Source organism: Pogoniulus pusillus, chromosome Z (assembly GCF_015220805.1).
Source record: "Pogoniulus pusillus isolate bPogPus1 chromosome Z, bPogPus1.pri, whole genome shotgun sequence".
Lineage (NCBI taxonomy): Eukaryota > Metazoa > Chordata > Aves > Piciformes > Lybiidae > Pogoniulus > Pogoniulus pusillus.
In genome coordinates, this window is record NC_087309.1 from 84,041,997 (window position 1) to 84,067,639 (window position 25,643).

Below are 25,643 nucleotides of genomic sequence, written 5' to 3' on the forward strand. Positions count from 1 at the left end.
TCTTTTGCACTGTTACCATTCTCTGTGTGTGTATATATATATATATATATATATATTTATATATTTATATATAATTATTTATATATTTTTAAACTGTACTAGATACGCTTCTGAGATAAGTCACATTGTCAGTAGACATATAACATGCAAGATATGAGCCAAAATCAGTCATCATGGTGAAGATCTATATAGAACCATAGAATCATAGAATCAAGCAGGTTGGAAGAGACCGCCAAGATCATGCAGTCCAACCTAGCACCCAGCTGTGGTGGAGGGGCAGCAGCCCAAAAACTGAGGCTTTTCTATACCTCGGCATGCATGGACATGTTTTTCTGCCAGGACCCACGAGGCAGAAAACAGGTTGTGTAACACACACACACCCAGCCTGTGTGCCCCTGAGGTCCGGGCAGGTAATCCCCTATTGGGAGGATCCAGGCACGTCTCTACTGCCTATTGGGGCAAGGTTTGGCTTACTGCCAACCTGATTGGTCATTTTTTATGTCCAGATGAGCCACGAATCTTGGCCAGAGCCTATAAAGAGGGGTGCACAGCAGCACCACGTGGTCAGATGGTCCAGACCGTTCAAACCGTTCAGAAGCTTAAAGCATGCAAACTCAGCTCTGATCCACAGCAGCATCCTGCTGCCCTGACCTGCTTGCATGGCTTAGACACAAGATCAGGCCTTACTCACTTGCAAGCATTACAGAGGCTGAGACTTCATGCATTGATCTCAAGGCGCAGTCAAGCTACCTGTGAATCCTTTGAGAAGCAGAGCACATTCACGCCTGCACTCCATACATATATGGGGAGCCGACAGCCCCCTGCCTAAGCCTAGAGCTATCTTGATTCAGCTACAGAGCTCGTCTCCCTGCAGCACGGCATAGACCCTGCTTGCCCGGCATAAATACTATTTGCCAGTTATTCTGTAAGTCTGGAAAGATCCAGGCCCCGCAGACCCTCAGACAGTCTGCAAACCTGCAAACACAGCCTGCTAGCTGTGAGACCGTGTCAGAAGCTACACGGACAGATCCTTCTCCTGCACCGGGGAAACCCTGCCAGCTGGTCATCCCTGGACACAGCATCCAGAAGAAGCAACAGCTCCAAGGCAGAGACTACTTCACCCCAGGAGAGAAGGTTAGAGAAAACTCTATTTAACCCAGAGACTGGGAACCCTTATCATCCCTGCAAGCCGGGACAGATATCAGCTTCACCAAGACCTCAATACTGAGGCACATGCTGAGACAGAATCCCGGGAGGGTGATTAACGATTAATACTTAAGAGCAACATCTAAGTAAGCTTCAATTCCTTTGTAATATAAGTTATCTCTATCTGAAGAGCACACACAGTTTCAGCCCTTGCTGGGCAAACACTAGAGTTGTTAAGAGGCATTAAGCCTAAGGGAATTTCTCTCTGTCTATAGTTGTTAATAATTTGATATTTCATTTAATAATCAATCCCTGTAAATATATCCCAAGCTATTTTCATAAACTTGCAAACGAAATGGATTTCATAGTGGTTGGGGGTAGTACAAATTTGTAAATATTAATTTTAATAAATAATTTTATAAAAAATCAAAACCACCTCAAATTAATTTCCCCTCCACGACACCAGCCCTATCCAGTTAACTAGACCATGGCACTAAGTGCCTCATCCAGGCTTTTCTTCAACACCTCCAGGGATGGTGACTCCACCACCTCCCTGGGCAGCCCATTCCAACGGCAAATCACTCTCTCTGGCAAGAACTTCCTCCTAACATCCAGCCTATACCTCCCCCAGCACAGCTTGAGTCTGTGTCCCCTTGTTCTGTTGCTGGTTGTCTGGGAGAAGAGACTAACCCCCACCTGGCTACAACCTCACTTCTGGTAGTTGTAGACAGCAATGAGGTCACCCCTGAGCCTCCTCTTCTCTAGACTAAACAACCCCAGCTCCCTCAGCCTCTCCTCATAGGCTTTGTGTTCCAGGTCCTTCACCAGCTTTGTTGCCCTTCTCTGGACATATTCCAGCACCTCAACACCTCTCTTGAATTGAGGAGCCCCGAACTGGACACAGGACTCAAGGTGTGGCCTGACCAGTGCTGAGTACAGGGCAAAATAACCTCCCTCATTCTGCTGGCCACACTATTCCTGGTGCAGGCCAGGGTAAAAATTTAAAATTGTGCCAGAAATTAAGTAAGTAGATACACATTCTTTCTAGTAATTTATGTATTGCTTTTAGGCTGCTACTTACCCAGAGGCACCTAGTTCAAACAAGAACTTGGCACACTTTGAAGATTATGCCACATCCTGTTTGCTTTATGAATGGAGGTGAATAAATGAAATTGCTTCTCTGTACAAGGCAGGAAAGATTTACTCACAAGTTCCTTATTCCTCTGGTAAACAGCTGTCACAAAGCATGCTGTCAGTTCTGCAAGTATTTAAGCACTACATTTAATTGTGCTGTTTATATGAACAGCAACATGTGTTTGCTCAAGTGCTGACCATATCACATTCTTTCTCATAGCTGGAATTTTCATATAAAGTCATGCCTTAAGGAAGTAAAACAGTCCTTAGTGGAAGTCTTCTCCCATCGCTGTGGCAGTAATGGTGTGGTGGAGGGCTACACACCCCGGAGTTTTAGCCTTGTATCTCCATATGGTGTCTTTCTAATTTCTTGTTGTGAGACTGATGGTTAAAGATATGGCAACAAGAAGTGCTGGCCTTTCTGGTTTTAAGGGACTCAAGATATCCACAATGATTTACATGTTGCATATACAGCAATCTGGTACAGGACAGGCTGCTGTTAATTCTTCTCACAGTTCAGCAGAGAGAGAAAAAAAACATCAAAACTTCAGCCTCTCACTTGATGATCTCCTTGGGTCCCTTCCAACCTGTAATATCCTGTGAGATATTTGGCACATGGTTAGCATGCATGTTGACAAAAAAAAAAAAAAAAAAAAAAAAAAGGCAATTTTTTTCTCAGACAGCAAAAGAATGACAAATTTCTTGAGGGGAGAAGGTCACATAGTGTCCAACAGAAAGAAAAGATGAAGGAAGAATACATTTTTCCTGTACTTAGGCAATTGTACCCAAGTCAGAATTCACTGTGGGCCAGCACTATATAGGTAAGCAGAACTGGAACTTCAGACTTACAGGAAACTCTCTCACAAGCCTGGAATAGCTGTTAAATGAACCTGAAACATGTGGAGTGATTCCACTGATACAAGCGGGATTGAGTTTCCTTAGACTTAACTTAGTGAAAATGTCAGCGAAGTCCCAGCAACTGATTTCTAGCTAATTTTTGTTTTTTTCAGGGGTACAATAGTGAGAATCCATCTGCTGGATAAGGATTAAATAACCCATGCTAATACAGAATTAACAGTACTTGGCAACATCTGTGAAACTGCCTTTGCAGATTTCCTGAAGGGCATGGGTAGAAGTCACATGTGTAAGAAGATAACTAGGAACTCAAAAACAATTTTAATCATAAATCACTTGGCTGAAAGACTTTCTGCCACAGAGACAATGAGCTAAGAGGAGCTAAGTGGGATATACTTCCACCAAACTAAGTGCAGCACAACATTTTGTTTTGTACTCCTAATTTTCTGGTAAGCAATGGTGGAGACATAAGCATCTCTTTCCCTTTTAGTCTCTGCTGCCTTTGGGTGTGGTTGAGCACACTGCTTCTACATTACTTTAATGTACATATAAAATAGCTGATACAACTCACAGTTTTCCCAGCTCTCAGCTGAGTTCTCATTCCTACTCATTCTAATCTGTCCACTGCATATGATTTACTGTGGCAGCTAAGACTTCAAACATCCTAACAAAAATGTGTACACTTTGCTGGAGGAAACACTTTGCTAAGAGAAGATACTGAACAGAGTCTAACCAACATCACTGACAGCTCTGTGTTTTTCTTCATCTTCAGCCTGTGTTTTCCCTACTTCTTTTTGACTCCAGTTACAGGCTGTCAAACCACTCCAGCCTTACCTTGCCATCTGAAGGTACACATTTTAAGGGGAGTCATACTGTCAAAGTCTGCTACTTTACACCAGCCAGAACTATAGCCCATTTCTCTTCATTTCCTTATGTATATGGATACTTGCTTAGAGATTATTACTTAGCTGATCTTAGCATTCTTTCTTGATGTAATAAATATTACAGTAGTTTTTAACACCTCTGTTTAGTAACCAATAGCAATTTCCAAATATGAAATGGTCCCCTATGTGATTAACAAAAGTCTCAATATTTCTTCTTGCTAAATTTTACAGAGGTTTTTTTTGGTAGAATTCAGTAGGATTTCAGTTTCAAAACTTTCAAGGTGTCAATGCTACAGATCAGTTCAGATGCTTTTGTGCTTTTTGCTTCACTGCAAGTTCATCTTTCCCTATTTATTATCTTTCTTTGATGTGGAGTAGAGGAAATGGCACTTCGGAGAAATCCCTGATAGATTGACTAATTTAACTCCTGTGTTTTAAGTTACTGTGTATTTGATTAAACTACTAAGTTAACTACTTCATCTGCTAGAACAGTAAGTTTTAAATAAATGGAATTGTGCAAGAACAAGGTGATGAAACCCACAGGAAGTTTTATTTTATGTCTTGATCACAGAAACAATGTTGTGTTCTTTCTTTCCTGGTTTGAGGCATGTTTTTGTACTCTTTTGTGTATTTGGTGTCTTCTGTCCTGAAATGATGGTGGGATGCACATGCTAGAATTTGCACCTTTTTTTTCCAAGTGTTTGTAATTTCAGACATTTATTGCAGTATGGTTTAAAAATTGAAAGGAATTCCAACATCCATCTTAGAGCAAAATTTCACACTGCAAATCTGATTTAGGTGAATATAAAGTATGTCAAATAGGAAGCAGTGTTGTATCATTTGGTGTAATTAGTGCATCGTATCATCTGCCCCATCTGACAATGGCAGGTAAGACACCCGTTGCAACTCTCTCAGGTCTTTGCTCTAAATTTTGTCTTTCACACAATAGCTAAAGCAAAGCAGTAGTGAGGACCTCACTTGTCACAGTTCTGTGCAGCTGAGGCCCTTCTCCATAGCTTTTTCTCTCAGCACACATTAGAGGCATTGCAAAATGAACCTCACAATTTCTAGACTTCTTTCCTCTTTTCTTCTAAAAAAGTATTTGTATTGTTAAGCCTGACAAGTTGCCACATTTAATTTTCTTGTACCTATAATCCTTATAATCTATTTAATTTCTTATTTTGATGAAACTGTAAGAAGCTGTGTCCTTACTACTTATTGTGTGCCTATCTACGTTACCAGAAAGTAGTATGGGTACATTCAAAATTCTTACATGATCTTTCTCATTTAAGAGTTTTACTGTTCCCTTATAGGGGAAATTCTCTTTCTTTATTCTCTGAAGGGAATAAAAATATAGACAAAAGTCTCTGCAAGTCATTGGAGACTATTTTTTAATTTATATATATGTTTTTATTTGTATAGACTTTCTGTCTATATTTTTATCCAAGCCCCACTAAATGCAAATCAAATAAATCTAGGCTTAGGCAAGATTATCCAGAAAAATAGCTGCAGAACAACTGACCCTAAATCTTTTTGTTAAGTTACTTTCTAGACATGCTGCAGTCCTGATTATGACTGCATTGAAGCCTAATCAAGTGCAAATCAGATAAAACACTTTGCCTTTACTTTTTTTTTTTTTTTTTTAAGCCCTCTGCTCCACTTCGGTCTACACATAATCAGTCTTCCTTTCATCTCCAGTCTGCAATGCACACAATAAAGACACAATGAAAATTTGACATGCATTAATAGTAGGAAATTGTTTTTTTTTTTTTTTTTTTTTTTTTTAAATAGTACTTAGACACTTTGGTTTTGCTAGAGTAAAACCTATCCTTAACATTCCTTTATTCTGTTTGTGCATCCTTCTCGAATGTTAATGCTCTCATTCTTATTCACGTGCTCATTCATTTTGCATTTCACTTACTGGTTTGACAGGGAAAAGCCTCACCTCAATTGCTATTGGACAGCACTGCGTGGTCCAGTGAGACCACTTGCTTTATGGAAATAAAAGCAGACACGTTCAGTGGAAATTTACTGAAGAAACCACAGGCATAATCAAATACTAGTAACAAAAAAAAAAAAAATCAAACATTCTCTTTAATATTAAAGGGAAATCCCTTCAAGGGCTATTTCCAGATAGGTAAGAATTCCTTATCTGCCCTTTCTCACTACTGATACTACATAGGAAATATCTTTCCTCCCAGTCCAGAATAGCATGTTAGAAAAAATGTTAGAGAAAGTTTACTATGTAAGTAGCATTTGAAATCACATTCAAAAAATTACAGCCTGAAAGCCATTCTCTTTGTATTATGACATAGATAGGCAGAGCTAAGTGTGAAAAGTGCAGTGCCTTAAAAGCACTTGTCAGGCAGTTTCTCCCAAATCTCCAAAAAACTTCAAGAAATTGACTTCAGGATGTACCTCTGCAAGTGTCAGGAGGAAATCTGAAGCAGAGGATAACAGCCCTCCCATACAGAAATGTATGAATGAACTGATAAAAGACCTACCCATTGCTGTAGACGGACAGCAACAGACCAAAGATTTTGATCTTAAATACACATAGGAAGGGAAGGAAACATTGCAATTACTTTTTCATTTCCTTTACAAACAGACAGGAAAAAGTGCAGAGCATCACACAGGTCACTGCCTGTTTGTTTTCACTATCATAATTCTACTGCGTAGAAAGCAAAATGTTAAAATTCAGCTATTGAGATTTTTTTCAGATGGAAAGGGCAGCTCAGGGACAGCTGAATCAACTTTCACACATAGCTACTGACCTCAGAGAACAAGGCTGCTTCTACTACACTAAAAAGTGACATCTACAGTGGACCTGTTCTCATTTTTATGACCTAGTTCAGTGAATATCATCCTTCCTTCCAGATGCTATAGACTACAGTTTCACTGGCTGTTTATTTAATCCTGACTTATCCTGGTCTCAAGCCATAGAGTTTTGGGTAGATGAGATGGAAACCTGAAGCACAACCAGCAAGGAAAAAGGAAAGTGTAATTTCAAAAGTAATAACTTTTACTTCTCTATTTGATGCAAATCAGATTATTGAAGTGCCAAAGAGAAATATTTGCTTATTTAAAAAAGATCAAATTATTTAAACTTACTGATATTTATTGAAGTATAAAGATATGCCCTTCCTCTCTTTTCCTTCCTCAGATTTGTTCTTGATGGTAGGAAAAAAAAAAGGAGTCACAGGAAAGTTAAACTTTAAAAGTGATGAATAAAACTATTACAGAAGTTTCATTAGTGAAGTCTTCCACGAGAATTAGCGAGATCTGAATATCTACATCACAAATTTAGTTATACTTTGTTGTCAAAGGTAAATGGATTTCTACTATCAAAACATCAAATCTTTGTAGCTGTAAAGTGCCAGCCTTACTGCTGAATGCATGATAAAGTTTGTGCTTTATGTCAAGTAACTAATTTTTCATAAAAAGCAAAGGTTTGACAGGCCACCAAACTCCAGAGTTTATGATTAAACTGTCGCAAGTAGTTTGGAAAGTTATCTAAGCAGGGAAGTCCTAGTACTCAGCTCTTCCTGTAAGTTGGTCAGTCTTTATTTTTAGTTTTCAATTGTCAATTTTTTCCCTTTTGTAAAGGAAGTGTAAAGAACTGCCAGTACTCAAATTACTTTATTTACAAGTCTAGTACGATACAAACAGGACTGATGACGCTATGCAGCACTGAGATTGGTTTAGCTCCTTCAGGTGGCATGACCTCTAAGAAACAAAATAAATGCTAATGATGCTAGATCCAGTCACTGAAGTTGCCACAGGACTGTTGATCTCTTATTACCTGAAAAACTGCCTGGAAACTCAGCAACTTGGAGAAGATACAAATTACTTTTACTGTTTAATTTTAGCACTAGCACTACTTCCAGATTAACTCTTTGTTAAGTCACTTTGTGATATGTATCAGCACTCCTTGTAAAATGAGCAACCAAATGTTTCCTTTACCAAAGCAGATAGTGACAAAGGAGGGCATTAATGGCCCTGCTACATTAGAAAACACATCTTGTTTCACCTGAGAACCATGAAGACTCCAAAATAATTATTTCCCATGCAAACAAAACAAATTAATAGATTAAATCTATAACCTCTGCCTTATGAACACTGGGCTACAGCAAAAATACAAATGCCATCACTGATCCCTGTACTTACCTAGTTGTGAGCAGGAAAAAAAATATGCAGAAACCTTGTATTTTGGAACTGTTAAACAAAGGTGAAGGCAAGGTAGTTAGAACAAACCCAAAACTTATTATTTAAACAGGAAATATTCCTTGGCTGTATTTAATGCTATCATTAAAACTACAAATTCAACACTTCATGAAGGACAACGTGCAGAAGACTCTAAATGGATGCATCTCTGGCAGCGCTTAGAATTTTCTGAAGCATAATGCATGAGTTCTGCCAAACTCTGTTTAAGCCACCTGAAGCATGCTTTAAAAGTATCACGTTCTGCTAAGCAGCACTGATGGCGTGTCTGCACATGTCACAAAGGTACCTCCAGACAGAAACATCTAACAGTGGTTAGGACTTTACTGACCTGCTGGCTATAGCAGCTGAACTGTAGCAGATCTGAACAAGCAGTGAGTCTTTTCAATAGAATTTCCTGTCTGCCTACAAAAGATCTCTACAGATATTTTTGACACAAGGCATAGTTAAACCACAGTTTAAAAACCTATTACCCTTAAGGCCTATATTTTAAGACTGATGATGTATATTCTGGAAGAAAGGCTCTAAAATTCTGCAGTTTCAGTAAACCTGAAAAACTCTGTGATTCACTTAGTAGTTTCTGTTGTAAATGATCAACCTTTTCCCCTCCTAGGCCATGAAGTAAAAGCCCCTGTAATGCTTTAATGAGTTTCAGCGACTTCAAAGTTTGCAGAAGAAATGCAACAATACTTCCTGACTTTTTGACATTAAGTATCAAGAATAGATTCACACTCAGAGTGAAATTAAAATGCGAACTGAATCCAGGATGATGACCGGATTGGAACATAAACCAACTTTCCTAGGAAAGGAAGGAATAAGGGGAAGAGAAACAGCCACACCATCAGCTAGCACACAGACCTGTTTAATTACCAGCTATTCATTAAGCAGTCTTTCAAGCTTGTTAAGAAAGTAAACACCTGCTAGGCCCAGACAGTGACCAACTCTATGATACTTTCAGGCTTAATTCCTTATTTGGATTTCTGTTTATCCCAGTCTGTATATGATCTGGATTCCTATTTAAGATCACATTACAACAATAATCAAAAATAGGCCAAACAATCTTTTATGTTAGGAGTAAGTTGTCTTGCAACTTCATTTTCCTCATCTCAATATTGCAAAATTCAGTTTCCCTTTGCTGCCCAGGAGTTCACAAGGACAGCAGCAACATGAAATGTATATATAAACACCAAAAACATACTGCAGAAGAGTGTAAAGAGATTTGTTCTGAAGGCAACTTAATTATACCAGCTTTTGTTTTTACCATGTCCTTTATTTGCAGCAGTTGTGCATATTATTTAAGCAACTCATTCTGTATTTTTGAGTACACAAGATGTAGGTAAGCTGAAGCACATGAATGCCTGTGAAATCCACAAACCAATCTTAGAAGTTGACATCTCCAGACTTTCAGTTAATGTGTTAATTCTTGTTAAAAATTAGAACTTAAAATACACGACCGCAGAACAATACTGAAGTGGTAGTCATATGAAAATAGTTTCACCACTTGCAGTTTACTCAAAACATGATGTAAAACCCTGCCATCTACTGTTGACATCAATACATCTTTTAGTACATATTTTACATTATAACAGACAACACTATTTTACCTAACTAGCAAAAGACCTAACTTAGTGCCATGGTCTAGTTGATTGGTTAGGGCTGGGTGATAGGTTGGACTGGATCATCTTGGAGGTCTCTTCCAACCTGGTTGATTCTATGATTCTATGATTAATCTGAAAGACAAAATCACTAATACACTACTCCCATAGCCTAAAGCAATGGGTCCACAAAAGATTAACTCCCTGCAACTCCCAGTGTGTCGTGTGATGTGTGTCTTAATGGTTGTGTAATCTGGTACTCTTCCCAGAACACTATTCAATTATTTCTGTTTAAAAATAAGTCACTTCACTTAATGTAACTCTGTTATATCTTTACAGCTACAACTACCTTCTATTTTGTTTCTCCTGTATACCCCTCCTCTTAAGCTCCTTATGGGGAAAAAAAATACAATGTAAACAGACTTCAGCAGGACGGGAAACCAGGCATAGAATATGCTTTGTCCATAGGGAAATAAATACCACAAGAGGCCTAGAACACCACGTGGCCTACAGACTGAGACACTTGTTTTGTAGCTGAGCAGGTAGACTGTAAGATATAGCAAGAGCTGCACTCACTTCATTCTCTTTCCAATGATTTGCCTGCTACTTTCTAGCTACAACATAGGGAGCACCAGTGCAGTTGAAAGCGTTACTGACAATGTAACCGGCAGCCAGAGGCAAGTTTTGCAGCAAGCAGCTACTGCTCTGACCTGCTGTGTGACAAACAGACCGTACGCACCAAACTAGTTTTTCAGTTTACTTGGGGAAGCCATATCACAACTCACGTGGATATGTAATACTGACATCTTGGAGGCTTATTAAAAGTAATCAGCACTGCTGCAACCTGAAACAAAGCCTAGAAGTACTACTGGGCTACCTCACTCCTGTGTAGGGTGTTTAGATCCTAGTATGGAGTCTGTTACAGATCTAACAAAATAACAGAATTACTGTGGTTGGACAGGACCTTCAAAGATCATTCAGGCAGCAAAGATTCCACATTACCACTGTAGCTGTATCTGGTTCCAATTAAAATGGAAGTGAACACATCTGACTAATTCCTTAAAAAGAAACTGTTTCCTTTAAAAAAATGCAAATGATAAAGAGTTTGGTAAATAAACTCACCATAAATTCGTTCTAGGCAAGTCAGATCACTTGTGCCTAGTAAGCTTCTTTTCTCTGGAAAATGCCTCAGTAAGTCACTCTATAATCACAAGATAAAGTCATTAAATTTGGGAAGCATGTGATCTGAACCAGCATACTTAGTTTGGCTGTGGCTGGGTTTTCTCATTCCACTGTAATCTAAGGACTCAAACTCTGCCACTCCTGCTCATTCAAAGGTGTGTGGGAAAAGAACCACTACACGCGCTCTCCAAACTCTAAGGTCTGAAGAGTTTGTTCAGATAGATCTTATGAAGTCTCTCAGACACTACAGTATGTTAATGTATGGTTCAATGAAGACTTCAGAAATCACTCTTTTGGTGCAAAGTCACAGTATGTTTTTTCATTACTTCAAAGCAGCATATGATTTACAATAAACTTTAAAATAAATACTACCAGGATTAAGGACAGCATTTAATTTATATTTAGTTTTGAAACGCCCAGGATTGATAGGAAATAATCTCTTATGGCTGTAAATAATTAAAAACCTTCCTGGCTGAAGTAACACAATTCAGCAGCGTATGTGCAAGAGAACTGTGCCTCTTGAGTTTCTGAGCAAGTGTTAGTATCATCCATGGAAGATACGCATGATGAAATCACAGCACAGTAAAAATTGATGACGTGGTTTCAGTTTCTGTTTTCCTGGTAATGATATTTAATGGCTTTTAACATTTGTAACATGTACCCACTACTGGTTTTCATAGATCTCATTACAGGATATCGATATTCTAGGAAGAGTGGCATATTATCCTCAGGATTCATGCTTTTTTGTTGGTTTATCAATGTAAGGTGTGTTGTCTTGTAGCAGAGCTTTCCTGGGTATCAGCACTGTAATAGAAAAAGAAAGTTTGTAAGAATGTATGGTATGGAAAATACTTTTTCAAGCTCTACAGTTGTTTATATATTTACAAACAAACAAACAAAATCAGGCTATCAAAATGACAATTAGAACTTCTGTTAAGTGTACAAGCAGCATCATGATATCTACCCAAGATGGAATTACATTAGGTATTTTGCCTTCTTTTGCTTAGTATACTGCCTTCCACCTTGTCCTTTCAAAAGCACTGAAAACACTTCAATTGCATTAAAAATCCATGAAAAATGTTGTATTGCAGTAACTTTTAGCAAGAGAGAATGGCGATTTTGTCATGTCTAAGTCAGATTGTTTACTGCAAGAGTTATAAAAATGAGTATGAAATTTGCCTTAGCCTTCTCCCTTAACATCCTGAAACACGGTTTGCAATATTCATCTTGTCATCCTGTTTTAAAGGCCAACAGTAAAAGAATTATGGCTACTGTATCAACACAAATGTGCAGTGTGTTAGGGTTTGTCTAATTATATGTAAATTTCACTTCTTGATTCTTAAATTATTTTCCTCTAGCTCTTCAGAAATCAGCTTGTTCTCTTCTCATGAAGGCAAGGATCTGTGTCAAGTCATATTTGCTCCAGCAGCAAAAACTACAGTACAAACACTTGAAATCATGTTGTACTTTGACTAGGTCAGAAAAGGTACAGTAAACCTGCATCTGTGTGCATGTGTGTGTAATGAGAAACATTCCATCTAAAGTGCACTGATATCTTATGTCTTACAGGAAAGAAAACTGATTTCTCTGAGAGTATTTTTCTTTAGAATCTGTATACTGATGAATTTATAATGCTTCTCAGAGCTTTAAGTAAAATGTCAGTTGCATTTTTCTTATATAAATTACTTTTGACTATATTTCTCAAAAATTGAAAGGTTTTTAAAGTTCCTTCTCAAACCTAAGTTTTGAGCATACACTGCCAACATGTTACAAGATCATCAAAACACACTGCATGTGTAGCATAATGCTGAAGCAGTAATTTATCAGCTTAATGTGAATTTAAAGCTAAACAACATTTGCATACTATTGTGGTAGGTTGGGAGTTTCCCACACCCCGAATTCACCAGACTAACTCAGCCTTCCAGAGGTTAAGTAATGAAGCTATATTTACAGTGTGGTACAATTTACAAGCATAAATACACAATATATACAGATATTTAGAACTATATACAATTACATACAAGTTAGAAGTCATATAGAAATACAAAACTCCTCCCAAACAGCAGAACCACCCAGGAGGACTTCCAAACCAACTCCCATCTTTCTTTCCGTCCTTCCTCCCTTATCTCAGAATCTCTTACATACAAGGTGTGAGACACAGGAAGCCAGACAAGGAATCAGAAGCAGAATGATTAGATGGGGTTACACAGATGCAAGTAGAAGAATTAGTGAAGCAGGCAGCAGACAGAGACTGATGGACTTTTGTTTATGTTTCTTGGTTTTATATCTCTCAGCAGAACGAATGAGTGATATAGACATCACTGTTGTTCTCTTTCCACAGCCAGTGACCTAATTTCTCTCATGAAAAATATTCCAGTTAGCCTCAAACCTGCGCAACTACCATGTAAAATATTTTGGGCCAATATACTTCATATTACAACATGGTAAACATTCACCTACAATGTTTCCCAACAAATACATAGCTCATTTTCATTTACCAAAAGCAACTCAAGCAGCATTTAGGCTGTTAGGGCTACACTTTTACTTTTTCTGTGTTGATAGATCTGTCACAAGCCTCTCATTTAATACAAGATGATACCAAAAAGGAAAAAATGAGGAAACTAACTATAACACCACTGGCACTACAGAAGTTCCCACAAAGCATAAAGATTATGAAAGATCAAAAACGTTGATCTTGTTCTTCTAAAACTTTATTAGTCAAAGGTGTCCTGGAACTGAATATCCGTACAATGTGCTACCAAAGAAGACTCATATACCTACATGGACATTTGCGACCAAAAAAAAAATCAATCATGACAAGAACTAGCTTCTCGATCCAAAAAGCTAAGGAAACTGAGATCCACTTGATATCATCATATGCACCAAACATTTGGAGGGGATGCAATGAGGACAGTTGACTCCAACTGGTCAAGGGGATGTTCCATACCATTTGACAATGTGCTCAGCAATAAAGGCTGAGAGAAGAAAGAAGGGCACATTGTTTGCAACAATGTTATTTGTATGCATGATGGAGCCCTTTTTCCTGGAGATGGCTGTAAACACATGCCAACCGATAAAAGAGTAGAGAATTAATTCCTAACTTTGCTTTGCTTGCACTTACAACTTTTGCTTACCTCCCTTTTTATCTAAAGCCACGGGCTTTCTCATTTCTACCCTTCCAATTCCCTCTCCCATCTCACAAGTGTCAGTGAACAAGCGTCTGTGTGGGGCTTTGTTTTTGTTGCCAGTTCGGGTTAAACCACAACATTTACCCGAAGATTCAACTGAAAGTTGAAGTCTCACTTCCAACTTTCTCCCTTTTTAATCTTGGACACTTTTTCACTACACACAAACAATGGAAATAGTAGGGTTAAATACTCAACAATAAGGAGCAGCAGTGGAAACCACACCCATTTACAGGTACAATTTCACAAGCAGTGAACAGGCTTTTCAGCATAAACTACTAGCAAAATATGGTGACTATTACCTGAACTCTCTAAAAACTTTGCATTTCTGGTTTCAGACGTTTTCTAAGGGCATACTTTGTGCTACCAAAGACACTAGCAATGTATTAAGAGTGATGCTAGTATTGCCTAGTTCAGAGTGATGTCTGACTAATCAAAGCTGGATTCTTAAGTAAGATGCAAACATGCTAGAAGCCTGTGTCTAAAAATGTCACAGGAATACTGTTCTATCAATTTACCACAGTGTAACAGTTTGAGTACTGCGCTCGTTTCTGGGCACCATGGTGTAAGAAAGACACCGAGGTCCTGGAAGGTGTCCAGAGAAGAGCAAAGAGGCTGGTGAGGGGTTTGGAGGGTATGTTGTATAAGGAGCAGCTGAGGGAGCTGGAGTTGTTAAGTCTGGAGAAGGGAAGGATAAAGGGAGATCTTATTGCTCTCTGCAACTACATGAAAGGAGGTTGTAGTGAGGTTAGTGTTGGTCTCTTCTGCCAAGTAATTAGTGATTGTACAAGAAAAAAAATGGCTTCATTCTGCCAGGGCAGCTTGAGATTGGACATCAGGTAAAAACCTCTTTACTGAAAAAATGGTGAGGCATTGGAACAGCCCACCCAGGGAGAAGATAGGAGTTGCCATCCCTGGAGTTTTCAAGAAGCGTGTAGATGTGATGCTTCATGATATAGTTTAGTGCTCATGGCAGCTGGTCCACAGTTGGACATGATGATCTTAAATGTCTTCTCCAACCTTAATGATTCTATGATTCTGTAAGAATATTTGCTTTTACTCTTTCACTATGGTATCCAGCTAAGCATGAAGTTTCATCTTTTGCTTTTTTATATTTTGAGTAATACCTTGTTACTGGCCTAAAAGATTCTTGATTGCCATGACCTTTAAGAATTATTTATTGTGTAAATATTTTGTTGGTATTAGATTGGAATGTAAATTTCAACTTCACTACATGCTTTTTACATTTTAAGTACCCTAGGACAAATACAAATATCTAGGCACTCTATACACTCTTTCATACTGTTCATTCCTGCTGTGTGAACTTCTACCATGATGCTCTGGATTTCTTTTCTAAGCATTCCTGATCTTTTAATTGGTGATTCACTACATTATCAAGACTAAATATTTTTCATTTCAATACACATTCCAAACATACACAAGACTTTGATGGCTTTTTTTAAGACTCTTTTGTTCTTACTGCAGCAAGGTCAATTACAGACTAAGAAGTAAAGCTTACTGATATCCAAAAGAGATTAGAAAAAAGACTGGTAAGCAACTGCAAAATGACATCTTTCACATTCATAAGCAGGTGAAATGCAGCCCATGTACACATGCACTCCAGATTTTTTGCTGTAGGACAAAGGTTTCCAAACCAGTACAAGACACTGGAAAAAATCCTTCTTTCATGCAAACCTCACTGCTACCACTTCTCTAAGAACTCTGCAAAACTAGCCAGGCGTAATTCTATCACTTCTTATTTAGGGAGATTTTAAAGGAAGTAGCATTGAAGCTCTGCTACAGATCACCAATGGACTATTACCACTACTCTCCCCATGTTCTCTCAGCAGTCATTTCGGTGTATCAGATTGGTCAAAGATTTTCCTTTTGTAAATCCTTGCTGAATACTTCCAGTCTCCACTCTGTTCTTAGAGTATTTGGAAACTGCTTCCACAACTAGCTTAACCACCTTCTCAGGGATGAAGTTGAGGTTGACCAGTTTCCCAGTTTCTTCCACTTGCCATTCCTGAAAGAATTATAGGCAGCTTCGCCTCATGACCTGATAATGAAAAAGGGATTGAAAACATAGTGTAGAAATCTAGCTAAATTGTTGACTGTATGAATACTTATATAAACCATTATCCATCAGACAAACACAAAAGAGGTGGTCTTGAAACACTCATGGAGAAGAATACTGTATTCAAAGATGAAAACATCAGAGACTCTGGTCAAGAGTGTGACCCACAACTGATGCCAGGTGAACAACGGGTAGAGAGGTCAGAGTGAGGAAGACATCAGGCCTTTCTCAGAAGGACCCCAAAAGATGACCACCAGGTGGTACTAAGCATGCATGAAGAGGTGGGACATTATGGAAATGAGTTCCAAGAACTGACTGTAATAACTCCACCTATTCCCAGAATTAATTGTACTAACCCTACCCCTGTACTGAATATGTATGATTTTGTAGCATAAATATTTTACCTGAACAAGGTGAAGGTGTGCAAGGGCTTTGGAGGATGACCTCCCCTTGCCACCCAGCGCTGATTAAACATACCTTACCTGATAACACTTTGAGTGTTGTGAGGTGTCTTTCCATAAGTCAGACCTTCCAACGAGTAGCCTTACAATGACATCAGCATACTCTCTCAACCTTCCATGGAGTCACCACGTATGTCCCATATGTTCAAATGTTGCCTAGCCTTCTCCTCCTCTACAAGTAAATTATCCTTGTTTCAGCCACACTTCCAACGGCCTGAGGACTACAATTCTGGAAGGCAAATCTTAGCAGTAAAGACTGAGGTGAAGGCACATCTTTCATGCGCTTTGTTAACAAGTCTCCTGCCCTGTTCAGCTGTGGGCCCACGTTTTCCCTCTTCTTACTTCTGCTGATATACCTGTGGAAGCTGTTCACAGGATGTTAGGGGTTGGAAAGGACCTCTGGAGATCAAGTCCAACCCCCATGCCATGTAGAAGTCACACAGGAATGCATCCAGACAGGTCTTGAAAATCTCCAGAGAAGGAGACTTCACAACCTCTCTGGGCAGCCTATGCCAGTGCTCCGTGAACCTTACAGTAAAGAAGTTCTTCCTCACATTGAAATGAACTTCCTGTGCTGTACTTTACATCCACTGCCCTGTCCTATCACAGGGCACAAGTGAGAAGAGGCTGAGTCTCCTTTCTTGACACCCAGCCCTCACATATTTAATAGAATCATAGAATCAACCAGATTGGAAAAGACCTCCAGTCCAACTTAGCACCCAGCCCTATCCAGTCAACTAGACCATGGCACTAAGTGCCTCATCCAGGCTTTTCTTGAATACCTTCAGGGACAGCGACTCCACCACCTCCCTGGACAGCTCATTCCAATGGCAAATGACTCTCTCTGGCAAGAACTTCCTCCTACCATCCAGCCTATACTTCCCCTGGCACAACTTGAGACTGTGTCCTCTTGTTCTGTTGCTGGTTGTCTGGGAGAAGAGACCAACCCCCCACCTGGCTACCACCTCCCCACCACCTCCCTTCAGGTAGTTTGGACAGCAATGAGGTCACCCCTGAGCCTCCCCTTCTCTAGGCTAAACAACCCCAGCTCCCTCAACCTCTCCTCATAGGGTTTGTGTTCCAGGCCTCTCACCAGCTTCGTTGCTCTTCCCTGGACATGTTCCAGCACCTCAACACCCCTCTTGAATTGAGTGGCCCAGAACTGGACACAGGCCTGACCAGTGTTGAGTACAGAGGAAGAATAACCTCCCTTGTCCTACTGGCCACACTGTTCCTGAGCCAGGCCAGGATGCCACTGGCTCTCTTGGCCACCTGGGTATGCTGCTGGCTCATCTGCAGTCTACTATCTACCAGTAGTCCCAGGTCTCTTTCATCTTTCTGGCTGCTCTCCAGCCACTCAGTCCCCAGCCTGTAGCACTGCTTGGGGTTGTTGTGGCCAAAGTGCAGAACCCTGCACTTGGCCTTGTTAAATCTCATCCCATTGGCCTCTGCCCACCTATCCAGCCTGTCTAGGTCCCTCTGCAGGGCTCTCCTACTTTCCAACAGATTCACACCTGCTCCTAGCTTGATGCCATCTGCAAACCTACTGATGCTGGACTCAATCCCCCTCATCCAGATCATCAATAAAGATATTGAGCAGGACTCAGCCCAGCACTGATCCTTGGGGAACACCACTAGTGACTGGCTGCCAACTGGATGTGGCACCATTCACCACCACTCTCTGGGCCAGGCCCTCCAGCCAGTTCTTGACCCATATAAGAGTGTATCTGTCCAAGCCATGAGCTGCCAGCTTGGCCAGGAGCTTGTTGTGGCAGATGGTGTCAAAGGCTTTGCTGAAGTCCAGGTAGACTACATCCACAGCCTTCCCCACATTCACCAGGCGGTTAACCTGACCATGAAAGGAGATCCTGCCCTTCCTAAACCTGTGCTGGCTGGGCCTGATCCCTTGGCCATCCTGTAGGTGCTTTGTGATGGCACTCAAGACGACCTGTTCCATGATGCTGCCCGGCACTGACGTCAGCCTGACAGCTCTGAAGTTTTCTGGTTCCTCCTTCCAGCCCTTCTTGTGGATGGGCATCACATTGGCCAGCTTCCAGTCTTTGGGGACCTCTCCAGTGAGCCAGGACTTGATAACCGATGGAGAGTGGCTTGGCCAGCTCATCTGCCAGCTCTCTCAGCACCCTAGGATGGATTCCTGTGGCTTTTTCAAGGGAAGCTCTGCTTTGCAATCCCTGCTGAAATTCTCTGAAGAGCTGTTTCTTGGTGGCTGCCATAACATGCTTGGACCCTCAATGTTTTTATGAAAACAGCCTTATTACAACAGAAAGTCATGCACTGCTAAGTCACTGGTTAGAACTGAACAATAAATGAACAGGCCTCTCAACAGAGCAATGTCAAAAGTGGAGTTCTACTAATATTTTGTTGCCATCTGTGCTGTTCAGCTTATTTGTAAGCAACTTAAACAAGAATGGATTTGTACACCACTATCCTGAAAAAATTCATTAATGGTTTGCTGTGAAGAATTACCGTATGAGCTTAATACCAAACTGCATAATCAGTAAAATGCCAGACAATATTAGATGTAGAGACATGCAGTGCACACAGATGAATAAAACCCCAACAAACCCAAAAACTAACTTTGTAAAGAAAGTGACAGGTTGAAAATCAAGTATGACCCTTCAGATGAACTTAAGGAATACAAGATAGTTTTGCAAAAGTCAATAAATATATGTACACACAGCAGCCAAAAATTTACAATTTGGAATTACTAAGAAGCCAATTGAGAAAGACAAAATGTCAGTGTGCTGTTGTTGTGTGTATAAAAGCCTAGTTTGTTCACAGCTTGATGACTGTGCTCAGCTCTGATTGAGAGTGTACTTAATCATTTTAGTAAGAGATAGAGTAGAATAGAAATTGTACAGAGAACAGCATGATCACAGGTGTTCACCTGTTATTTCAAAACAACGCCCTTCCAAAGAAGATAGAGTAACAAAATAGGGCAAATAAGGGGCTTAAAATCCCATGAACAGTGTGATAAGCTAACATAGAATATGGATAATAATTGAAGAGAAGGCCAGATTCAAAACTACACCTAGTAGTTCTTTATAAAATAAGAAATTCTTTGTCAAAGGTTCCTGAATGCAAGAAATTTGCATAGGTTTGTGAGAGGGAAATCCAATGAGAATACCAAAACTAGAAACCATCCCTGGTTGAGGAAGTGCTGCCAGGTGTAAAAGGCTGGAAGATGTGAAAGTTCAGTTGCACTGCTGGTACTCTTCTACTGTCATCTGTCTATGATCAGCATGGAAGACTCAACACAGCTCTAGACATACCTTTGGCCTCAATCATAATGAATGTTCTGTAGTTAAATGCTTTACAATTCTAACCCTGTAGTTACAAAGCTTTAGTCTCTACTAAAAAAGAAGTGAAAGGAAGCAATGTACACAGATGAAGATTTTTTCTTTACTCACCACACAGCTGTATGCTAGGCCTATCACTTCTCTTCTGTTTGCCTCTAAGATAAAACAAAACCCTAACCCAGGAACTAAATTTTCAGAATTTGATAGGCTTCGCATCAAGGCCACAACTGTATCACAAATGTTGCAAGGCATGACAACAGACTTAAATTGTCAGAATGAAGTATTGGAAAATAACACTGAAACTGTAAATAAAAACTTTTCTATGGACAGCATACATACTGCAGTTTCTAATTTCTTCTGGCAACTTCTATCTATTTTGTAGAGAAAGCACCTACAGATACTGTGGCTATAACATTTAGACATACACTGACTGACTAGTCAGTACACACATGCTGACTTACTACCAAATTGCTGTCACTCCCAATACTTAAGATACCAAATTGCAGCTCTCACTGATGGCATTAAAATGCAGTCACTGTCTCTTTCCTGTAAGCCAATTTCAAAATATCGGCACAGAAACTTTGCAATTTTGACAATGTCACCTGTCCTAGGTAGTGACATTAGTCAAAAAGCTTAAATTAAGATTTTGGGTAGTAAAATGACAGACAGCTTTTTGCCTTTTCTACCCTTCTACTTACTTTCAAGTTTTATATTTATTTACTTAACTACAATATTTTAAAGCATCTTTTTAGCATGCAGCTTTACTCACGCATTTTGTCAGAATCTGTGTGAACTGCTTGAATAACAGAAGTTCTGAGAATCACTTCCACATCTGATGCTATCTTCAGAAGCTAGGAAAAGAGAAGAAAAAAACAACAAAACAACAGTAATTTCAATAATATTTAATTGTTCCTAAAGGTATTTTCCATATTAGAAAGCTATTCAGATAGTAAGCCCAGGAGGTTCTACGGTTCAGTTAGTTACACACTATCTACACACACCCTTCACTTTGGGGATCCTGAAGTAACTCACAAATTGATATATGAGCTACTTTGACACACAGCTCAAGGGGAAAGAAACTTCTGCTCAGCAACATACAGCAGTATAAAATCCATATACCAAATGAAAACTGCCAACAAATGAACCTACCAAAACAAGTCTATAGGTTCCAACGATAAAAGATCAGAGGATGCTAGGGGTTGGAAGGGAGCCAAATAGATCGAGTCCAAACTCCCTGCCAGAGCGGGACCATACAGTCTAGCTCAGATGTTTGCGAATGCATCAGTAACACCTGACTACCCACAGCAGAAGGGCAGTAAGTTTTTTTTTCCCACTTCTGCTCTTGAATAAGGAGACAAAAATGAGGCTAAAATACGGCAAGAACTAAGAATACTAAGGTTTCATTGAAAAGCAGTACAGGAACAAAGCACTACCTAAAGATTAGCAAAGGCATTAACGGTTAGCAAAAGGCGCAGAATTCCTTCCATCATTAAGAGGATAAGCAGAAGCAGAAGTTTTGCTGCATAATTAAGAGAAGTTTAATACTTTTTATAATATTTGTGTCAGAAATAAAGGAAACAGCACAAGCGAGATACTTTGGTAGATATGCTTACACTAGAAAGTAGCATCTACCAAGAAAGCTATCAATGTATTTATAAACAGATACACATAAAAGACTTTTCATGCTCACTTGGCTCTCACAATGCCTCAAAAAATCTCCTCTATAGGCATTCTTACAAAAAGTAGAAAAAAAGCAGTAAAAACAAGAAGTACCTCTTTTATCTTCTCTTCAGATGTCTCATCTTGGTTATTTCTGAATTCTTCATTTATCTTTTGTCTTGCAGCTAAATAAACAAAAAAAAGTGTAAATAAAAAAAAAAAAAGAAGCTTGTGATCTCCTGGAAGCTCAGAATCCAAAGTCCTTTACAGCACTTTCCTGATGCACTTTGCCCAAATATTTTAATCCAAGACTTCCAGGAAATTCAGGTAATGTCACATTGTAAGTTACTGGTACAGGAATAAAATATGACATCTATACAGTGTTCTGAGCTATGCAAATACCTAACATACATGAAGACACTATTAAAATTGGTTTACCTCCTCATAAAGAATCAGCTCTAATACTCAGACCATTTAAATATACCTTGGATGCACCTGAAGAAATGAAGTAAAAAAATTTAAATTAAAAAAAAAATCTGAGGAAGAGCACCAAGGAATCAAAAAAACCATGTTTTTCTTATGAGATAATGGCTTCAGACTATCAACTAGGCCCTTGTTTCAAAATAAAGGATGTCTGGTTATGGACACAAGTTTTGCACAACTATTACTTTTAAAATGTGTAAGAGAGTAATTTAAAGGAAGATTATGTCAAAAATTCTCATGTTCAGAGAAGGAAGTTCTACAGAAAGACAGATAAGCCTGCAGCACATAAGAAAGGTATCTCACCTTCAAGGGCTCTGGTATCATTTTTAAAGACTTCTTGTCGAGTTCTGTGTAATGATTTAAAAAGCTTCAAAACCTGTGAACACAACATCAATACAATCAGCTTGCTTGTTAGTGCAGTTCACAGTTAAAATAAGCATGTTGCAATTAAGAGTGTTCTGGATGATTTTTCATGTTCTGTTTAGTACAGAATTTGATATGAAGTTAGCATCTAGGATATTTTAATTTGTGGCCAAAGCAGATGTGAGGAAATACCCTACACAGTTCTAAGTATTTCAAATTAATCTAAAATGTTAATGTGTACTAGCACTACACTCCTAATTGTTTGTCATGCCATGAATATAAACCTGAAAATACACTGGTGCAAACACACCATGTCAGTATCAAATAAATCCAGCGCAACTGGAATAACACCTGAAGGTCCCAAAATATAACTGCCAGATCAGCAAATGAACACTTTTAATAAAAGCAAATACTGAAAAAATGACACACATTGGTATGTACGTAAAGAAAAATCACAAGAATCACAGCTGAATCATGGAGGGAGCCTGTAGCGAGGTGGGGGTTGGTCTCTTCTCCCAGACAACCAGCAACAGAACAAGAGGACACAGTCTCAAGTTGTGCCAGGGGAAGTATAGGCTGGATGGTAGGAGGAAGTTCTTGCCAGAGAGAGTCATTTGCCATTGGAATGGGCTGCCCAGGGAGGTGGTGGAGTCACCACACCTGAGGGTGTTCAAGAGAAGACTGGATGAGGCACTTAGTGCCATGGTCTAGTTGACTGGATAGGGCTGGGTGCTAAGTGGGAATGGATGATCTTGGAGGTCTCTTCCAACCTGGTTGATTCTATGATTCTATGGGATTTTGGCAGTTTATTCATCCTGAGTAATGAACTAGAGGCACACTCAAGTATTGCTGAGAATCTCTGACAGGCACCAGAAAAAAAAGTAACATCTTGATAAAAAGATACCTTTTGAAGCTATTTCTAAAACAGCAATAATAGGCTATTTTCTGGTTTCATACTGCTTCTTTAATACTACCACAGTTATAGTGCTATTCACAAGTTAAAAAAATGAACAAATTAAAATCCCATCCATAACACAGGTTAGACCACATCATAGTTTTCATTGCAATTTATGATTTAGTATCAAGTCTATATCCTACTGTGTTACAGATCCTTCTGGGAAGACGAAAAACCACTGTACTCTTGTTTAAGTCTCACAAATGTTTAAGTAAAAAAAAAATCTTTGTCACTTTTACAATTAGTTTATAAATCTGCTAAATCAATCTGACCAGAGACATAAAAGAGAACATGGACTCTGCTTTTTATAAGCCTGTGTGTCCTTAACAATTAAACAAATAAAGATAATCATTTTGCCCTTAATTGCAGCATTTCCTAGAGGGGTGAATTTGTGGAAAGTAAACCAACAGAAATAAAGATCTGCAATGGAAGTTCTTGTTCTTGAAGTGATTTGGCTAAATTACTTAGACAAGTCATCCTAAAATATTTCTATGGCATATATATAAACAGTAAATTTAGTATTACAGATTGGTTTGAGTCACATAGATATGGTGACATCTTAAGTATTTTCAGATTTTGAACTCTTTCAGCAACAATTTGCAGGCACCTCCCTCTGCTATTTGCCTGTTTCTGCAAACCTCTCCTGGAAACACCTTCACCAAAACAATGTAAGTTTCATCTATTAACATGCTCTAATGAAAACAAAACTCCTCTAACACCTGAGTCTACCACTACCCGGCACCCAGGCTTCAAACTGTTAAAAGAGGGGTTCCAATCTCTGAGGCAGTTCTCCAAACTGTAAAAATTAAAAGATTCTTATTTTTGCCTTTCTTAACTGCCTCATAGCAAGGAATTCTCTATTTTAACCTCTACTTGATTGTCATCTTTCTACTTGTTTCCTTTTTCCACAATGGTCTTTGTATGCAAAATCCTACTTTCTTTTAGTGACCTTGCCCTGGAGGTCTCTACCTGTTGATGCTATCTATGCCAGGAACGACTAGGAAAAGAGTTCCCACAGTCCAGTGAATAGAAGAAGCTTCCCACAGTATGCGGTTAACATCTCGTTACTGTTAACAGCTTATGGTCCCAAGTTTTAAGTGCAACATGCCATGTATCGTCGGCCAGTGCCACCAATAGCATGCGGGACACTAAGCGGCGCAGGAGTAGCAGACCCTGGCCTCGGCTGGCGCACGGCGGCCACCGTTCGCCGGCAGCAGCGTCCTCCACCAGCCCCTTCAGGCCTCCGACTTTAGAACGAGGAGAGTTCCGGACCCCACGCAGAGCGTGGGACACACGGGAAAGGACAGGGCGGGCCGCACATCTGCTTTAAAGCAGCGACAAGGGGGTCGGGACCGCCAGCAGCCTGCACCGCCCTCCTATACCGGGCCGTCCCTTATGCGGGCCCTCCTTGTCCCTTCTAACCGTTCCCAGCTCCAGTTCACACCAGGAGACCGGAGAGGCCCGAATTCCCGCCCCTGCTAGCTCCGCAGACATGGCCAGGACACAGCCTCACAGAGCACGGAGGCAAATCACCCCCTGCACGGCGGCCCTGGTGGCCGCTAGCGCCACGGCCCTGCCGCCTCCCGGCCGCGCCGACGCGCATGCGCGCCACACTCACTTGCCCGCGGCTCGCCATGGCGGCCGCCGTCCTCTTCCGGCCCGAGGAGTGGGGCAGTGCCGGAGGCGGAAGTGGCGATCGAAGGCGCCAGCGCTCTCTGCTTGCCGCCCCTCTGCCGGGTGCCTGCTCAATGCTGCCCCGCAGAGCACCATGCGCTGTCGCCGTCGTTCCGGCCAGCCTTTGCCCCTGCTGACTCGACAGCCCGCGGGCAGCGTGCGGCTCCCGGCAGAGCCGTCCCCGAAATGCCAAACTAACACTTGCTGGCTTCGCTGCCAAGTCGTACTGATTGCTCTGTTTTGTGGTTACGGCAACGCTTTTATGCAGGAGGGCTGACAGACTGAACTTGCTCAATTTCTTTCTGCAAGAGACATCCCAATGATAGTAGCGCTCAACCGAGTTATTTTATGACCGCTCTCCGAGCTTTGTGGGCCGTGACGACCTTTATAAAAGCCCCAAGCTGAACTCCGACCTCGTCTTCACAGGCCCCTACAGTCCCAAGGGCCTT

At 40.2% G+C, this 25,643-nt stretch overlaps 1 protein-coding gene across 1 annotated transcript; it reads right to left on the reverse strand.

Moving 5' to 3' along the window:
* Positions 1–9,489: 9,489 nt before the first annotated feature.
* On the reverse strand, positions 9,490–25,428 carry LYRM7 (LYR motif containing 7). Its single transcript, XM_064176478.1, has 5 exons — positions 25,139–25,428; positions 22,506–22,578; positions 21,834–21,904; positions 20,830–20,911; positions 9,490–11,821 (listed from the first exon to the last, which is right to left on the reverse strand). Exons 1-5 carry the CDS (start codon positions 25,154–25,156, stop codon positions 11,745–11,747), a joined length of 321 nt encoding a protein of 106 aa, XP_064032548.1. The 5' UTR covers positions 25,157–25,428; the 3' UTR covers positions 9,490–11,744.
* Between the last annotated feature and the right edge of the window lie 215 nt (positions 25,429–25,643).

Bases quoted from the DNA above. Each gene is read 5' to 3' on its own strand.
- LYRM7 (XM_064176478.1), bottom strand. The intron at 21,905-22,505 runs GTGAGATACCTT...TTGTTTATTTAG, and splicing joins TGATACCAGAGCCCTTGAAG to CTGCAAGACAAAAGATAAAT. The intron at 11,822-20,829 runs GTGAGTAAAGCT...TTTCTATTACAG, and splicing joins CACAGATTCTGACAAAATGC to TGCTGATACCCAGGAAAGCT.